The 20,019-nt window shown below is 36.9% G+C and overlaps 1 protein-coding gene across 3 annotated transcripts in view; it reads right to left on the bottom strand.

Annotated features, from left to right (window-relative positions):
• Window positions 1-20,019, bottom strand: part of ARB2A (ARB2 cotranscriptional regulator A) — a 290,980-nt gene that overhangs the window by 209,082 nt on the left and 61,879 nt on the right. For all 3 annotated transcript variants that reach the window (XM_062617506.1, XM_062617508.1, XM_062617507.1), the window contains exon 6: window positions 17,658-17,849. In XM_062617506.1, coding sequence (XP_062473490.1) covers window positions 17,658-17,849 — 192 coding nt within the window. The remainder of the gene's footprint in view (window positions 1-17,657; window positions 17,850-20,019) is intronic.

The raw sequence follows: 20,019 nt of genomic DNA, 5'->3' as shown, positions 1-20,019 counted from the left end.
CTGTCTTGGCCAGTAATGCCCAAAGCCTTCTGAGAAGCCTCTCGATGATTATTCAGTTAAGGACCATACTTCTTAACCCTATTTCTTTTTGCACTGATAGGCAAATAGAGCATTGTCTCCTCGCATCACCTTTCCTCTGTGTCTGGACAGGTTGCATTAAATTCTTCTCCTTCAAGAATAAGGATTTCTTAGCCTCCTCTGGTGACTGCTCCCTAAACTTTGCTATTCTATCACTTTTCACCACCACATCCTCTTTCTTCTGCCTTTATATTGCTATCATACAACAAAATGGGTTCCTATTGTTTCCTCAAACACAAGGGATAGCAGCCAAGCCCACCCTTGCACCATTTCAATGGTGAAAAATACTGTCTGGTTTCCAACTTCTAAAACTTGTCCTTCATTTAACCAATCTGATTTTTACAACCTCTGGAGAAGCAACTTTATTTAGAATCAGAATCTTCATGTCTCTTCATATCGCACGGTAGTTAAAAGTAGTTACATAAGACATCTGTATTCCTACTAATCTTTATTGGAATGTCGTCACCATCCTTCTCAGTGAGCACCCATTTCAGCACATTGCATATGATAGCCGGTGGAGTTTGTAAATCCAATAATTATACATGAGAGGTCCAGATGCATGTCCTGCCTTGCCATTAGCAGACCAAAATCATTTAATGTAACAGCTGTAGGCTTAATTGCCCCTCAAACAAGAAAAGTGCTCTTCAGGGAACTGCAGTTAGATAGGCCAGCACTGAGCAATCTTGGGATAAGATTCTGGAAGCACCTATAAGCTGTGAGTCAGAACTGAACCTGAAAGCCTTGTCTTCATGATCCCAGATTATCCAAGAACTGGACAGCAATCAAGCTGCAGCAGCACTGTGTAATTTAATGTGGCCAAATGGTAACATACAACATATAAGGTAGTGCACAGCTGAAAGACAAGAGACTCTTACGCCATGTCAATAATCCAGATACTTCAGTGATAACCTTCTATTCTGACATTTTAATGCCTAGCCTCTCTCCTCAGACCAATGACTGTTCCAGCAATTCTTAGACTACAAAATATCAAGGTATATGCACATTTGTACATGAAAAAAAAATTCATTTCCAGAACAGAATAACTGATTTCAGAAGTGGGTCAAGAGGAGATACCACAGATCTCTCTCTCACAAAGTAGCTCCATCATGTTACTCAGAAATTGACATAACATGACTGAAAATCAAACAGTAAGAACGAAAATTTCAGTCTAATTCCTGAGGTGAACACTGAGCACCACCCCACCACAGAACTTCAATAGTTAAAGGCAGAAGAATTTCTTGCTGCTGGTCTCCAGTGCTGCAGTGTCAGGTGGTTGGAAATAAATTAATTGGCCAATCCTTAAGCCTGACAAAATTTCAATTACTTTCCTCCTACTTACTTGGAACTTTACCAAACTTCAGTGGTATTTTACAGCTGGTTTTGCTTGAGGCTGAACTCTCTTGGAAATTTCACAGAAAACAGTTCATCTATATCCATGAGAAAGTCAAAATACAATTACATTAGTTTGCTGACTTTATGAAAATCTAGCAGACTTAGCTATGAAACACTCTAGTGCACCTATTTTTTGCAATAGGGACTTAAAATTTGGCTGGGATTTACTTTTCCCATCTGCATCAGATTCTACTCAAAATTGGCCAACTTAATAAACTTTCAAAAATTTATACATTCTCAATACACACCTCTTCAGTTTTAGCAGCTGAAGCATACCAAAACTTAATGAAGCAAGTGCTTGCTATGCAGATGAAGGTTTGCACATGTTAATTTCAGGTACAGACACACGAATGGGTGTCTGTACTGCTGTGTAATCAGTGTGCTCCCTATGCACCAAAATGTCAGAAGAAAGTTATGCAATATCAATTCAAGAGGAGAGGAAAGAAGAGAGTAGGAGGGAAGATGGGCAATCATTTGGATGTGAGTATTAGAATGCAAAACAAAGGTCTGGAAACTGGCTTGAGATAATGAAAGTGTTGGTTGATGAGAAAATGAACATGAGCCAGCAGTGTGTGCTCGCAGCCCAGAAAGCCAACTGTATCCTAGGCTGCATCAAAAGGAGTGTGACCAGCAGGTCAAAGGAGGTGATCCTGCCCCTCTACTCTGCTATCGTGAGACCTCACTTGGAGTATTGTGTGCCATTCTTGTGTCCTCAACATAAAAAGGACATGGAACTGTTGGAACGAGTCCAGAGAAGGGCCATGAGGATGATCATGGGACTGGAGCACCTCCCATATGAAAACAGGCTGAGAAAGTTGGGGCTGTTCAGCCTGGAGAAGAGAAGGCTGCGTGGAGACCTCATAGCAGCCTTCCAGTATCTGAAGGGGGCCTATAAGGATGCTGGAGAGAAACTCTATTAGGGACTCTGGTGACAGGACAAGGGGTAATGGGTTAAAACCTGAACAGGGGAAGTTTAGAGTGGATATAAGGAAGAAGTTCTTTACTGTGAGGGTGTGAGGCAGTGGAACAGGTTGCCCAAGGAAGTTGTGAATGCTCCATCCTTGGTGGTGTTCAAGGCCAGGTTGGACAGAGCCTTGGGTGGCACGGTTTAGTGTCAGGTTTCCCTGCCCATGGCAGGGGGGTTGGCACTAGGTGCTCTTAAGGTCCTTTCCAACCCTAACTATTCTATGATTCTAAGATCTCATCTCAGTCTCCCCTCTGTCAGGTTAGCCATTCCCCCTTCTCCTGTCCCTACGGGCCATTGTCCAAAGCCCCTCTCCAGGTTTCTTGTAACCCCTTTAGGCACTGGAAGCTGCTCTAAGGTCTCCTGGAGCCTCCTCTTCTCCAGGCTGAAACAGCCCAGCTCTCTCAGCCTGTCTCCAGAGCAGAGCTGTTCCAACCCTCACAGCATTTCCGTGACCCACTCTGGACTCACTCCAACAGCAACACGTCCCTCTTGTGTTGTTGCCGCAGAGCTGGACACAGGACTGCAGGGGGGGGGTCTCCCCAGAGCACAGCAGAGGGCAGAGGGGGAGCATCCCCTCCCTCGACCTGCTGCTCATGCTCTGGGGATGCAGCCCAGCACATCGTGGGTTTTCTGCTCAAGCGCATACTTAAGCCGGGTCACGGGGAGCTTCTCCTCGGCAAACACCCCCAGGTCCTTCTCCTCAAGGCTGCTCCATCCAGTCCCTGCTCAGCCTGATAATCATGGGAAGGATGACTATGCAAAACCCGCATAAAGCTGTTTTTTTTCAAGAAGGGATCATCGACCAAAGAACAAACCTTACTGCAGAGAAGGACAGAAAGTCCCCACTCACCTCTGAGATATTCCTTGCAGAGCAGGGCTGGGGCTTTTTTGACCCGATCTCAGAATATTAAAGGAAAGACAAGTCGCTTGTAAAATTGCCGTATTTTCTTTAATTTTTTATCTTTTATATAGACATCCTGCATTAAAACCCCCAGACCTATGATTAATATCTAAAAAAATTCAGTTACTGAACGTCACCACAGTAAATATCTCAATTTTTTGAAACTAATCCAGTACTCTCTTATATAGGGGCAGTAGAGAGATTTGATTTTACTAAGCACATGGTGCATCAAAGTTATTTCTTCAGGTTTTGTATAGTTTTTACAAGACTATGTCAACTGTCATTCTTAAACATCTTGTTAAAGAATTATTACCTATTCCTAATGAGTTCATTACTTAAAAGTCTTTCGATAAGGATGCCCCAGGGAAAAAACACACACACAACAGCTATATCAAATTAAATCACAATGTGAGTCCACCTGTATGACATTTAAAATACTATTATCATTGAAGAATAGTCAGTACAACTCCTTTTTAATATATCATATACAACTGGGTTCAGAGAAAAGAGTAACCTGAAACAATAATTTTCCAGTGCTTTAAAATAGCGATATAATATTATAAAATATAAATATACAATATAATCAGCATTTTTTTAAAAAAAGTCACATGCTGCTTTCACAGGCAAAACATGTAAGAAGTTAACTACTACCTTCCCTGAATGCAGCTGGTTATATTAACAATTACAAAATCAAAAAGTTACAACCAACCAGACAATTAAGATGCATCTGTCTTTCTCTAAATGCACATGTATATACTTGCTTTCATACACACAGAGGCACTTCAGAAAGCAATAGTTTCAATTTGAAAAATGTAAACTAGAGAAAAAAATGGCTGAAAAAGAAGTATTTGCTTAGCTGTAAATGTAAAATTATGACACTCTAAAGCTACTACTATGAAGAAGTAGAAACAAGGTACAAAACTAGTGTTGGATAAGTTCTCAATCAACATCTTGAAGAGGAACACAAGGACTCCAGAGAGACATGAATAATGTTTTCAAAAAATTAATCACATGGAAATGGTAACAAGTCAAAATACCAAGTACTAATTTTGATTGTCTATGATGCTTACATACAATTTTGTATTGAATCTCTTGTAAAATTCTACATAACCTCCCCCCCCCCCCCCCGAATTTAATACAACTGAGCCTTAATTTCCAGCAGAAAAACAGAAAAGCATTTCTTTTTATCTGAGCAGGGAGGTGTTTGAACGGTTCAGACAGACTCTTGCTTTCTTTATATGCTTTTTTTATATGCTTTTTATATATGCTTTTTTTTAAATAAAAGACAGCTTTTATTTAAAACTCCCTCTACTCTTCTGTTCTCAGACCTGCATAAAACTGCATTTAGAAAAAATGCACAGAAAAAAGCACAGGACAGCACAGGCAGAGCAGGTGAACATACAGTATGGGATGGGATGACAAAGGGGATTAAACTGAATCAAAAATAGCTGAGTGTTTTTATTTTAAGAAAGGTTCTGTTTCAAAATAAGGCTAAAAGACTAACCTAATGTGAATGCAAATCCAAGGAACAAAATGAACAATGAACAAAATGAAGAATGTCAATATGGGTAAAAAAGATCACTTTAATGATAGACTTTTGACACGGCTTACATAATCAAAACCAGTAAATGTTTGATTTAACATGAGGTATTAATTAATAAGTGTTTTAATCAGTTGTTAGCAATTACTGTTACAAGTATTTGACAATAAGAACACTTTATCATTAAAACGGAATCCCAGAAACTGTTATTTTTATCATCAGCTGGTATCAGTTAAATATTAGCACTCAGACAAACCTAAATTAAGTGTAAGTATCACTGTTCATGAACCAGGGCTGTCAGATCTTGAAAATCCTGTATTTGATCTCAACCATGCATGATGTGGAAGGCGCATATTCCACATGACTAGCTTCTGTATCTAATGGAAAGGCCTCCTGTTATCAGCATTCAGGAAGTCATTCCGGAAGACTCAATCATATTACTCCCAATGCTGGAAGAAGAGTTGTGATTCAAAACAGCCTCAGTTACCAATGGTCAGCACAAAATCACCTGTGCATTGAAGCACCATGAACATTTTCTGCCTGCATTTTTCAAATGATTTTGAGAGTAAAAAGAACATTTAATAATAAGTACTAATAAGTAAATGTTCTTTTTACTCTAAATATTTATTTTAGTAAATATAGCAATATTTAATACCTTTACGTTTTTAAGGATTCTTATTCATCAGAAGCAAGCAACAGTATAAGAGTATGGCGCTATTAAATACAACTCTGTGTTTCAGAGCTAAAACAGCAATTAAACTTAATCATGTCAAAAAAAAAAAAAAAAGAAATTAAAACTAAGTTGTCTTCCAGCATATATCAGCAATTATTTACACTCAAGCTTCATTACCGTTCTACCTTCCAAAGCCATCTAAAGTCTCGCTGCCTTCGGCATGACAGGGAGGCAGCATGCAGCACACAATACTACAGGTTAAGCTATCTGCGCCAATCTCCATTTCCTAAGAGGATTAGCACTGCAATATGGTATAACAAATGGTTGTGAATAAGCAAGATGGTACACCTGGACTTCCCCAAATATAACCATGCGAGTGAAAAGCCCCAAAACAGGTCTACTCTTTAAATGCTGACAAGATGAAAGGAAACTAAATTCATCTACCTAGAATTAAAAGAATATAAAAATCACCTATGCTTTGACATGTTTAAAAATTCTTAGAATTTTCTAAGTTTATAAAAAAAACAGCTAATCAACACAAGGGATTTCCACTGTTCTCTTTTTTCTCTTTAAAGAAATCACTGAAAATTTAATGATTTAATTATCCTAATGATGGATTTCTCTCTATTATGTGTACACTCGCTGTTTAATTCTACGTAGAAGAATTCTATGTAGAACAGAATTCTATTCTATGTATCTGTTTTTAATGAACATATCCTACACAGCTCAACCTTTCTCCAAAGGAAACACAAAGCGAACTGCCTGTGACAGGTGATAATAAAAAAAAGCAACACCATTTATTAATTTTGTATAAGTTATCTGCCACCCTGGAGATTCCTTGGAGGGGAAGAACACGTCTGAATTTCACCATGCAGTGCCACAGGCATGTAGTGAGAGAAACTAAACAAGCACATCCTAAAGGGAGAGAAAATGCCTGTAGCGGCAAATGACCTACTACATACCTCTCTCTCAGATTTTATGATGTTATAATTTCTTAATTTCAGGGAAAAGAAGACAATTACCCACAGTTTTAGTCTGTTCTAGCAGAATTACTAAACTTTTAAAGTTTTTGATCAAAAGTGACATATATCGTTCAAAACATCTGTGCATTTTCAAAAGATTACAATTCTGAGTAAATCTGCATGACAAAGTCTATACCATATCTATTTCCTTATTACCTGAAGCAGCACTGCGCATTATTAGAACAGTACTAAAATATATAAGGATGAAGCATATCAATTTTTTATTTGAATTCCTATGCGTTAAAGTTAATATTTTCCAGCTCACTGCAGAGTAAGCAAAGGATAATTTTACTCAAATATGCATTTCATGGTATGAATAAGGAAGCGTTCATGTCCCCATTGAATTGTTAAGTCTTTTACGTAATGATTCATTTGGAAAATCAACAGGGTATTAGCAATTTAGTATAATATTGAATACATACATAAACCATACTATACTGACACACATGTAATATTGTTCCTGTGATATATATTATAAAGTATACAATTTACACATTATCATGCATTCAGTTACGTGATAGTTCAACCATCTCTACTAAGAGAAAAGGCAGTTTTAATATTTTAACAGATATTAAGTATTTTTGAATTTAAGTGAGTTAACTTGTATAGTTCATAAAGCATATGAAAGCATGCATGCATATTTCTCATTCCTGACTTAGTATGATTCTGAATAAATAGAACAAAGGTGTTGGATAATTTTTTCATAAAGCAAAATGAAGCTACTGACTTGAGATTGTATATTAGCTAATGAACAATTAACAGATCACTCCACCCTACATGAAAGCAATTATGCTAAGTTAAATTTATCCCTGTTAAAATGATATTTCATGAAGACTAAACAAATGTTTGTGTACACAGTGCCTGAAGAAGGGCAACGAAGCAGGTGAAGGATATGGAGTGCAAGTCTTATAAGGAACGGCTGAGGGAAATGGGGGTGTTCACCCTGGAGAAAAGGAGGCTGAGGTGAGACTTTATCGTTCTCTGCAACTACCCAAAGGTAGGCTGTACTGAGGTGCGGGTCGTAACATTTCTCCCACGTAACAAGTGATAGGACAAGAGGAAACAGCCTCAAGGTGTGCCAGGGGAGGTTTAGACTGAATATTGGAAAAAACTTCACCAAAAGGATTGTCAAGCCCTGGAACAGGCTGCCCAGGGCAGTGGTGGAGTCACCATCCCTGGAAGTATTTAAAAGACATGTAAGATGTGCCACTTAGGGACACGGCTTAGTGGTGAACTTGGCAGTCTTCTTACTGCTGGACTTGATGATCTTAAGCATCTTTTCCAATCTAAGCAATTCATTCGATGACAGTACTTAGCCTGGTGCCATTTTCAAAAGCCTGTATTAAGATAACCATTGACAAGATTACCACAACAGAAAAAGTTGCTAAGAATCCCCTATGAAAGCCTTCCATAAAAACCTTCATTCCATGGTTAAAAAAGCACAGTTTATTACACACACACACACACACACACACACACACACACACACACAAATCTATCAAAGTTCACACTCTAAATGGTATTAACCTGTGAAGGCACTGGTGCAGAGCGCAAGTTGAGGTGCTGTCCCGCCACAACTTCACTGGACCAGCTCACCTTGAAGACTGAGATACAACTGCTCTACAGCAAAACAGCTGAAATAAAGATACTCCTATGCACTGTTCTTAGAGATAAATAACCACAGAGCTATGACAGCCTAGAGGGAATATGGGCCACTCATAGGTTTTATGTCATGCTTGCCAACTTCTTGTAGATATCCTGAGCACCCCAGGGCTTCTCAGATGCCAGTAAGTGTTTCTGCATCTGAGGGAATTAAGATGACCCTTATGGCTTTTCTCTCTGTAATCGGTTTTGAAAGAGGAAACAGAACACATTGAGCAATAACAAGAAACTGTAGCAATCTAGAAGGCTTTTGCCACTCTTTTTTTCCTTTCAATTCAGACTTCATTAAATATTGTTATGTTAAAAATGTTTAAGGATAAAGAAAAAACATACCTTATGTATAAAGCCAGTAATTTACTGTGAGTGTAGTGGTTGCTTTAACAATCTAATCCAGGAAGCATTATTATTTCAGGTCAAATTATTACAGAAAATGAAATAATTCTCTATAGAAATAAAAAAAAAAGAAGCCCCAGTAACAGCAGCAATACAATTAAAACTGCTACAGACACATTTAGTTTTTTATGCTTTTCCTGATGTTATCCCTCTTCCTGCTCCTCTGAGACCTTGTTTCATACTAGTGGTGGAGTAGATGCTACAGTGACTTGTCAGCAGCAGTCGTTCCTCACTGGAAGGAATGTAGCTTGTGTTCATGTCAAGGATTTCTTCATCCCTACTGTTAGATTCGCTAAGAATAATTCTTATATGCTTGCTAAAATAATTTTACAACTTTTTTTCATTGCTCAGCAGCTGCATATTATATCTGAATATAATCTCTATGACAGCTTTTAAGTGATTCTCTTTTAAGAGATTCTTTTTTCATTGTCATCCCTAAAGCAAATTTTGTCCAGCTCCAGATCTCCATTCCTATCACTGACCACAGGTGAGTTAATTACATCCATGGGGTCTCCAGCTGTCGTGGTTTAAAACCAGTGCAGCCTGAACTCCATCCCTTACTATCCCACTCCTGCGCTCTTCTGTGGTGCACCCCCTGTTCTCAAGGCTTCTCCTATTAGACCAGGTCTGTATTTCTCCACTCTACATTATTAACTCAGAACCATAAAAACCTCTGCATAGAAAAAACTACTTGATACTACTGGCTCTATATAACTATGACTGCATCGTATAACAATGAGCAAAACAAATTATCCATATTACCAGCTGATCAGAAGAAAAATTGAGGTTACAGCTAAACCAAATAAAAGCAAAGTTGGGAGCAGGTCAAGAAAAGTTCAGAATGAAGCAATCCTCAGTCCTAAGACCTTGCAAACTTATTGCAAAGCCTGTGGCTTTTGCTGTGGGTATATTATATTATAGGCTACAGGATTACAGTACTTGCAGAAGGAAGTATTATCTCATATACTGTATCAATTTTAGACTCATAAAACTTACTCTACTAGTACAAATAAAATTTGATTTTTAATTTATTTTTAAAATACAGCAGTGAATTTCTTATTTATGACTGCACCTAAAATCATTCATCAAAGAGAAGAAAATATCCAGACTATGGAACTTAAAGCACCTGACCTGTCTTCTAAACCTGCAAAGTGAACAAAAATCCAAGATTACTGCTATCCTGGGCTGAACCTACCATCAGAACTTCCACAAACCTGAGTTCTCTGAATCAAAACGACACTGGATTTCAACTCTATTTTCTTCTAAATATGCACTGTTTAAATAATCAAAGCAGAGAGCACAGAGTAAAATCCAAGCCATTATAAACTACTACATTTCCAAGTACATTCATAATAGTATGTATTTACCCATACTACCCAAGTACCCATTTCTACTAGTATGTATTTTCTCTTACAAATGCTACACATAATGCAAATTTTAAATAGACAATATATTGAAGATAAAAAAAAAAAGTGAGAAGAACAGTAAATTTCTCATAAAAACTGAAACTGTCAAGTGGAAATAATGCAAAGTGAGATTAGTTTAGTTTCATAGTAAAAACTGTTCATCTCTAGAAATCAATGACTGTATGCACTGGATGTTCACTTAATACGATTTAGATTAATTTTTAAAATTAGTTAATGTGAATTATATTTAAAGATTTTTAGTAAGGTTCTAAACAGCAAATGCTTTCAGTTAGCTACAATGACTATTTGCAGAATAAGTATGTGTAAGAAAAGAGCTAGCAAATCTAAAGGTATATTTTATGTAGAATTTAATCTCTGTTCTTACAATTATTAGACTACACAGACCATAACACATTACAAAATTAATGCATTGCCTGAAGTAGATGACAGTATTTTTGAAGAGACTGATTCTGTAGTACTGCACACACTTAAACAAAAGCTCATAGTTTAAAAAACAAAAGGGATGGAAAATACAATAGAAGTGCAAACTTGCCCTATAATCTTTCCTTTTCAAACCTAGGCTACTCAAGAATCTTCAACTAATTATTCCATTTTATTGATGGCATTTTTCCCAAGGGAAGTTATTTGAAAAGTTTAACCCCTGAGCAAGTCATGGCTTCTCTTGCCTTTGAAAGTGTCAAGTGCATTGATTATAACTGCAGGAAGTGTTACCTTCCACCCAGAGAATCTCACCCTGCACAATCTTAAACACTGTCTCTCTCCCAAAACAGCTTTGATTCAGCAATTCAGACCACTTCAGCTGATATTAAAGGCAGAAGCACCACAGAAGAGGGATCAGCAGTTAAAACGAAATACAAAGAGGAAAAAAAACAGATCTTGGATATAGTACCACAAAGCCTGAGAGAAAAGCAGATTTGAAAAAGACATCAGAGTGACTAAAAAAAGAACAACATGACAGAAATTAAACAAGATTTTTATGTTTGCCTTCTATGCATTTAAACTCATCTCAACCTCTATTGAAATTCTGATCATACCCAAACCCCAAGGCTTTTGACATACTTTCAAAAATCCACACCCCTTCTTACTCTTTTCTAAGTCTCCAGAGTCACTGTTAGGTATCCAAGAAGTTCAAGGGAGGGAGGTTAAAAAAAAGGAAGAATCCTAATATGCATATGATGAAAAGGACACTTAGCCTTATATTAAACTTTATTTCTAAAATGATCACGGTTATTTTAAATATTCAGTGTGTGTTCTCAACCTGATGCTTAGCCAGTGAAAAGAATGCTCAAATGATTTTGGGGGAAAAGGATATTTTCAATCCACATCAAAGAATCTTTCTCTTAGGTCAGTGACACAGTAAGAGTAAACTAACACAATGTGCTACAAGGGTTCTAAAACATCACAGACAGAAGAATGAAGGAAGACAAAGCAATCTGTAAAAATCTTTATCAAATTAACGATAATGATTAGAAAAGGATTTTCAGAAATGCAAGTGTTTTTTTTCCCAGTTCAGTCATGACAGGCCCAGAAGGTAATAATACATCTGCCATGATGCAACAAGCAGACCTGTCTTCTGTCAAGAGCTGAAATCATAAAGGAATAAGCTGTTGTTAGCAGACTCTCTCCCAACAGTAGAGCTGTCATCTCATTGTTTTCTTTTGCTGGTGTAGGGTCTGGTGTGGGTTTATATACACTGTCATCTCAGTATCAGTCTCTTCTTCTAACCTCTTCTTGAACTTCCTCATAAAATGTTTTAGAAGGAATTGAATGTATTGCTTTTTAAATTCTCTTTCCAGACTATGGTGTATTTTGTCAATTATATATGTCAAATTACTTAGTACTACATTGTCATTTGTGTTTATGTTTTTAGAAAGATGTCAAAAGATCAGCCAACCAGCTGCATAACTTCGGTTTTCTTATTATTATCCCCACAGAAGTAGAAGTTCTAAATAGAAGTTTTCTCTACTAAGAAGTACTTTACAAGCAGTGTTAGTTCTGTGGTTTAACAGAATGAAGAAAAAGCAAATATATAAATACGAGTAAGAAAATTAATATTTGAAAGAAAACAATATAGCATATTGTTGTTCATTTTAGTGAAATTTTAATTTCAGTAATGTATTAGAATGTTCAAGTAAAATTATGATTACTCTGGTGCTGTAACTGACAAATAAATGAGGTATTTTAACATCTTTCTCCAACAATACACTTAGAAGACATAAAAGGTACGTAAATATTAGTATGCTGTGGAAGAACTGTAACTGCAGTGAAATGTCAACTCTCTCCTTTTTTTCCAGAGAGTGTTCCTTGCCCACCTTACTGAAATTCTGCTAGGCAGGTATAAACTGCTGTATAAACTGTAAGACAAAATTTTATATCTTAGGTTCCTAAAATATGACCACTAGAACAAAGAGGATACTGTCTAACAAGAAATTCTATGCTTAAAAGCAAGTTATAAAAGTTTTTCAGCAAGAATTCTTGTTAACACAGTTTCAACAAAGCATAAGTTCTTGACAACAATGTGTAAATGCCCACTTTTGAAACTGGATAGTTTTTATAAAATGGAAAGACCAGTTACTAAACAGCAAGGTTACTAAATCACATGAAAGATATGGTGGGTAAATTTACTACAATTACACTGAATTATTTTGTTCTATTAAATCAAGTTACAAAAGTAATGACATCACATGCTGAAGAAAGTAACTACCCTCACTAATTCTCAGTAAATATTACCTACCTGACAGTTTTATACAAATTAATAATATATGATTGAATAAATCCGATATTCTGACCAAAAATATTCTTAAACCTAGAAATTGTTAAGAAAATGCATAAAAGACTAGGATTAACACAACAGAAATGTGAAGCTGAAAACTGTGTTTTATCAGCCATTAAAGAAATATTTCTGCAGTGGATGCCCATCTCATGCGAACCTTTTTTTTTCTGTTTGTGGAAAGTCAGATTTTTGGGTGCTGCATTTCTCCTGAAAAACTCATCCAGGTTCTTTGAAGAATCTAATTTTCTGGTGCTGTTACCCTTATGTCAAGCACAGATTCTCCATTAAATAGCAATATCTAAGCTATATTACACTGGGATGAACTTGAAACCAGGCAACAATTCTTGGATGTTTATTTAAAAAAGCAGTAATTGTTATGTTAGAAAAATCAAATAACTGACAGTTGCTGTGGTTAAATTTTATTAGTATCCTTGGGACCACAGCTAATTTAGGTAGAAAATGTACTGGATTTCCAAACACAGAGAAGACACCCAACAGTTTCTTTGTACTTGTGCAGTAAACCAATATCCTTTTTATTCCCTAGAGAAAAGGTATCAAAGATAAGACTACTCCAAAATTCTTCTCAATGTCCAAACTTCTGTAAGCTGAGCTCCCATTTCCCCAAGGAACAAACTTCCTCCATAAGTAAGTCAACTTCAGCTTTTCCTTGCCTTAACACTCAGCAGACTTTAAAGCACAGAACCCCCTTCTCCAGCCACTAGGTAAGGAATGTTATTGCACGGAATGCTATTCCATGGAGCAGGAGCCAACTTCTGTACCCCTTCTTGCTTGCTCCACTATTTCACTAGTATTGCCAGTACATCTCCTGGAGCAACATTCAGATAACCATTCATGTTGTTATCGCTCAACAATGAAGCAGAGCAGCATACCTCCTCCAAACCTCCTCTTAAAGTGACCAAGGTCCTCATAGGGAACACAGGAGACCCTGAACTACCTAAAGGAAACCAGGAATCTAAATCCTTAATTCCTGACACCCTATGTAAACACCCTCACTGCTGATTTAAAGAATTCACCTCTATCCCACACCATCTCCTCCTGGTGCTTCTTGAGTCAGTGTACATACACGACTAAATAATAACTATCTCAGTCATAACAACTGATCTAGGAGCCTGACTCCAGAGAGCAGAGTTACAGTGAATGAGACATTTATGCAAAATGTAGAAGAGACAGATTAAAATTCCTCTTCTCATTTACAATTATTTTTTAATATAATTTTCTTTTATTAATAAAAAGTGGAATAGCTTCAGTGCTGTATTATACTTGTATGTCCCACGTTCCCGAAGGAGGAACTTGAACTTCAGTCTCTCACAGGAGATGACTGCTTCCATCAAAAATCAGTATTTCCCACTGCAGAAAGTTTCAATAGATAAGTTATATCTGAACAAAACAACAAACCTGTGCATATTTATTTCATACCATATTATGTACCATTTTGTACTCTTTCCATACCAAATAGCCATCTTTTTTGGTGTCAAGTATCTTTATAATATGTATTTGTTTTATTTTAATTAAGCTTTTGTTAGTCTTACTGCTTTATCACATTTGCCTTTTTCATACTTGTTTTTCTAAAGTACATCTTTTCCTACCGTGTTTTAACATATTTACACATATCTGTCTCTCACATTGTATACTTTTCTCCCTCCTCTTTGTCCTACAATCTGTTCTCTATCTAGTTGCTTGTGTGTTCTCTTCTTTCATATTTCAAAATCTTTTATATTATCAGATTTGGATTCCTGAATTAACACATTAATCTTACCTCTTTACATAAAACCTTGTGAACTACTCCCAAACCTATTACACAAAAGACTGAATCTACACAACAGAGTTTGATATAAAAGACAGAAGGAGCAGTGTTATCTACAGGAACCACCTAGATGAAAAGAAAAAACACATTTCTAGCTACTCAAATTCCCACAGGGATGTTTCTCCTTGTATCAGCCCCAAGACACTAAGAAGCATGGTAAATTTTAAGCCTTTGCACTGCTCCCTTATTTCACACATGGTTTAAGAGAAAAGGTTATGTTTGTTCTGGGTTTTTTTGGTTGGCTTCCATTTTTTTTTTAGAAAGTGCTGTACCAGATAGAAACAGTTTATTTTCTTCCCTTAACTTCTCATTAGGAGAGAAGTATCAGTTCATCCTGCTCAATCCACTGCCTACTGATCATTCCAGCTTTTACAACCCTGTTTTCAGTTTTCACAAGAAGGGAACCGAAACTTGCTTGTGGTAGTCTCATAACTCTCCAGAGAAAAAAGCAATAGGGAAAAAGATATGACTTTGACCTAACTTACCTTCTGTTTGATTGTTTGTCAAGTTTTGTTTAAAGGAAATAAGAGGTGATATTTCTGAACTAGTTTCTGCACAACAGACATTTAAGCACCACTTTGGCATTTTCCTTTTTTTTTTTTTTAATTAAAACCTAGTCTCTTAAGCTACCTGTATGTGTTTCACACTCACAACAGTTCAGTGGAATTTTCAAATCCTAGACAGTCTGTCAAGAAAAAGAAAATCCAGGTTCTCTTGTCATCAGCACTGCAATCTTAATGCTTTGATAAGGTCTGCTGGTTTCATTCAGTGATGAGACCTGTTCTTAGAAGAAACATCGGAAGATCAGGGAAAGTAATTCCTTACTTCAAACTGGCAACACTGCATGAGGAGACATCACAATTTTCATTCAGGCCATTTATCGTTTAGGCCAGTTATTTTCATTTCATACCAGACAGAAGTGCCTAAATCAACTAGAGGACTGAATGCCAGAAAACCCAGAAAAGGATGCAATTTTTCTTATTATTATTAACTAAAATTGCAGTCCTTTTACTCACTGTACTGTAATTTCCTGCATTTGGAAGAGCAATTTATATGATTTGCACATGAAGTAGACATAATATCAGTGTGTAACTATCTGTATTCTCCTTTTAGTCATAACATAATGATTCCAAATACCTTCAGTCAGGTTTGACATCCATAAAATACTGCCTTGTCTAACCAGATACACATCCAATTCCCATTACAGGACACAAAAAACAGGAACACATTTAATATACTACAACTTAACATGATCTCATCTCAATTTTGCAAAAAAACCCCAAAACATTGCAAATAATATGTGTTCTAAACATGTAACACATTTACCAGAATTTTAAGATGCACAAAAAGGGATAGTTCATTTTACAGTAGCTGGAATTATTCAACTAAAAAGAACTATGAATTTAAAAACCACATTATGAGAGAGAAAGAAGTAAAATCATAAGAACACAAAGTCTGAGGTCCAATGAGATTGAATGATTGCATTTATTAAAAGAGATTTGGTGATCAAACTCCTTGGTTTTTTTTCCTTTTTTTTTTTATTTTAATAAATAGACAAGTATTCAAAATGCAGAAATATATAATCTGTTTTTAAGTATAATAACCATTTTAGGGAAGGGAGGTTTGAAAACTTTGTCACTCTGGCACAATCATTGCACAAAATATATAACAAAACAGGAATATGACCTATAACTCTCCTCTACTAGAAACACTCCTTCAAAGAGTATCTGTTAAGGATCCCAGTTTTAAATACTCAACCTCTCATGTTAGCCAAGACATCCGCATCTCTAGGAAAGAATTAAAATGCAGGTGTGTAAGCATTGGTATAAGGATTTAAGTCGCAACTGCTCTTTGGTTTCTTGAGAAAACCTCTGGAATTTGCACTCTAGGAGTTAATTTCCTACTCTGGACCTACCATACACCCATATTGCACTCAGTAAACCTAAAGTATATTTTTTCTGCCTCTCAGTATTAACTTAAAATGAACAAAAACTTTGTATCAGAAGAAGGCAAGCATCACTTTCACAAGACTAGGCTTCTTTTTCACACAAAGTGTAGTCTGGTGGTTTTTTAGTGGACTAAAGCAAACAAAAATATTTTAATGGTTTAATGTTTGAATAATTTTTCTTTCTTTGCTTTATTAAAAAAACCATGTTTGAAGAGAACCATTTTCTATACTGAATACTTTAAAGCCAACTGCAAGAATTAAACTTCATTTTGCAAAATGTGTAACAATCAGTGACAGCACTGACATGTAGAGCAGAACATTAGCTTAACTTGGTAAATATAATAGAAATAGTAAGTTTTAAATAAGATTTTCTTATGTTTACTGCTTTAAGTTTCATTTAGCACAATGCAAGAGACAATTACACCTATGAAGTTCCAGTGTTAAAACACGTTACACAAATTGTGCAGTCACTCACACAGATGTAAATGTAACAAAATAGTGTCCATAAAATGTAAATGTTTTTTACTGTCAAGTACTGATAGGTGAATCAGTATTCAGTGCAAAACTGAAAAAGACTGTGCCTCTAATAAATTCAGTACAAGCCTAGCAAAAAAGCCTGCTGTTATCATGAAAGCTCATGTTATCATGAGATTACAACAGACGTTGAGTGAGAATACGTACAAATTTAATGAAATGTAAAAGAAAACACTTCAAATCATAACAAATTTCTGTAGTGCTTTCTATTGCATCTCATCGCCTGCTAAGGGCTCTTGTCATGTTAGCTGCCATATTAAACTACATGGCAGCACTGCCACAGCAACATGACACACAACTAAATTTTTGTTTTTACTGTAAGAGAGAAACTTGGTTCCTTTAGAACAAGGTCCTGAAAAAAACCAAACAAGCATTCCCATCATAAATAAAATGGTTTCATAGAGAAATACCGAACACTGATCCACAAATTAAAACATTGCAGATTTAGAGCTCTTCACATACAGGAAGACACACACATATGTGTATGAACACACAACCATACACACATGTAATTTCACTTACCTCAGCAGCTCTCTTTATATATGGCATCTGTGTGCCGCTGTCCAGGTCTTTGTTAATTATAAGCCTCCTGGCCCACTGACCTGCTCTGACAACACCATTACCATGAATCAGGACCAAGAGCTTGTCAGGATTTGTCAACGCATCTTCACTCATAAAGATAAAACTCTTTGGTTCACTCTCTGTTGCATCAACCTGCAATTAAAGATCACACAAACTTACATCAATAAAATGCACAAAAATGCACCATTAAAATTTTTAAAAGTACACCTGTAAAGTTAGTTTCCTAATTGAGATGAAAACCTTCACCATTTGACAACTATTTGCATGCATATTACAAGGACTAATGTGTGCAGAGTACTAAACAAAAATAAAGCATAAGCTAGTATCTGTGGAATCTAACTTCAAAACATGAAAATGTACCACAGTCTAGAAGAGTAGTGCAACTGAGACTTCAATCAAAAAAAAGGGGGTAAGAAGTATGCAAAAGCTTTGAAACATCAATTTTTACAGGAATGTACTGGTAAAAAAGAAAGTCCATAAAAGAACAATTGAGCAGGGGCTGTCAAGTAATTTATCACTTCTGATACGCCTGAAGCAACAATAAAATTCTTCCATAATATAAAAAAATTCTTGGAGACTTCCATCTCAGCCACGTCAACATAAATACCCAGTAAGCTGCATAGTAACCAGTATCACAAATTTGTCTATTATAAATTTAATAGGACAGGCCTAATAAAATACAGAAATGCAATTTAGGTCTAAATAATGGCTTCATTAAGAGTTCTGCACTGGGTCAATGATTAGCTATTTTGCTGCATTAACAGACTAACAACCAGCTCTGATATCCAGTAAACCACAATCTAATTCCAACGTTTATTCTTAACTCAAGAGAGTAAAGCAGCACTTTTTGCTCAATACAAACAGAAATTCTAGACAGTTCAACACTTGGTTTAGCAAGCCTGGGTCAAGGCAAAAGGACTGTGCTGGTAGAAACACCATGACTGCAGAAAAAACATTCTGTCTACTCATTCCTCCCTTTCTACCATATGAATACAGAAAAAAGGAAGGATACAAAAGGCAATCTCCCCCTCCTACTGTACTCCTCCCCCTAACGAAGTAACTGTACAGCAGCTAGGAACAAACCTGAATTGTCTAACACTCCTCAGCAGCATAGAAAGTCAGGCCAGGATATAAACTTTACATTGACGCAGGAGACATGGTTATTTGGATTATCTTATTTTTTTCTCAGATACGCCTACCATATGAAGACAGGCTGAGAAAGTTGGGTCTGTTCAGCCTGGAGAAGAGAAGGCTGCATGGAGACCTCATAGCAGCCTTCCGGTATCTGAAGGGGGCCTATAGGGATGCTGGAGAGGGACTCTTCATTAGGGACTGTACTGATAGGACAAGGGGTAACAGGTTAAATCTTAAACAGGGGAAATTTAGATTGGATATAAGGAGGAAATTCTTTCCTGTTAGGGTGGTGAGGCACTGGAATATGTTGCCCAGGGAGGTTGTGAATGCTCCATCCCTGGCAGTGTGGCCATGTCGGACAGTCTAGGGTTTACTGTGAGGTGTCCCTGCCCATGGCAAGGGGGTTGGAACTTGATGACCTTAACATCCTTTGCAACCCTACCTATTCTATGAGTCTATGATTTTATGATTCTGTTCTTAATTACCCTTACTTAGGAAAAATTAATTATTCATGAACCTCTATACTTTTTTTTAATGCAAATCCTACCAAGTATATTTTTCAGCACAAGTACAGGCTCAATGGAGACTGGATAGAGCAGCCACAGGGAGAAGCTGGAGAGAAGCTCTGGACAAGGGCCTGCAGGGACAGGACAAGGGGGAATGGCTTTAACCTGACAGAGGGGAGACTGAGATGAGATCTCAGGCAGAAGTTCTTCCCTGTGAGGGCGCTGAGGCCCTGGCACAGGTTGCCCAGAGAAGCTGTGGCTGCTCCATCCCTGGCAGTGTTCAAGGCCAGGTTGGATGGGGCTTGGAGCAACCTGGTCTAGTGGAAGACATCCCTGCCCATGGCAGGGGAGCTGGAACTGGATGAGCTTTAAGGTCCCTTCCAACCCAAACCAGTCTGGGATTTTTATGACTAAGTCAATAAGACTACTTGAGCAAAACAAGTTCCTAACTGGAAGAACAGTCATGTCTGTCTTCAACATCTGCTGTAACACTAAAGACTTTATTCCCTGACACAAAATGATGATAACGTCTCTTGTGCCTCAGCTTATATGCTCTACACCAGGAAATGAACTCATACTTTGTGAGAAGATAAAATCATGGTAAAAAATATGCCCTCTTGAAAGGAGTTCAGAGGATGTAAGTACAGGTATCATACTGGGGC

The sequence above is a fragment of the Pezoporus occidentalis genome, unplaced genomic scaffold, assembly GCF_034315485.1.
Source record: "Pezoporus occidentalis ecotype Australia unplaced genomic scaffold, CSIRO_AGI_Poc_V1 ctg197, whole genome shotgun sequence".
Lineage (NCBI taxonomy): Eukaryota > Metazoa > Chordata > Aves > Psittaciformes > Psittacidae > Pezoporus > Pezoporus occidentalis.
Note: the sequence above shows the minus strand (reverse complement) of the source record. Positions and strands in the feature narration are given on the sequence as shown.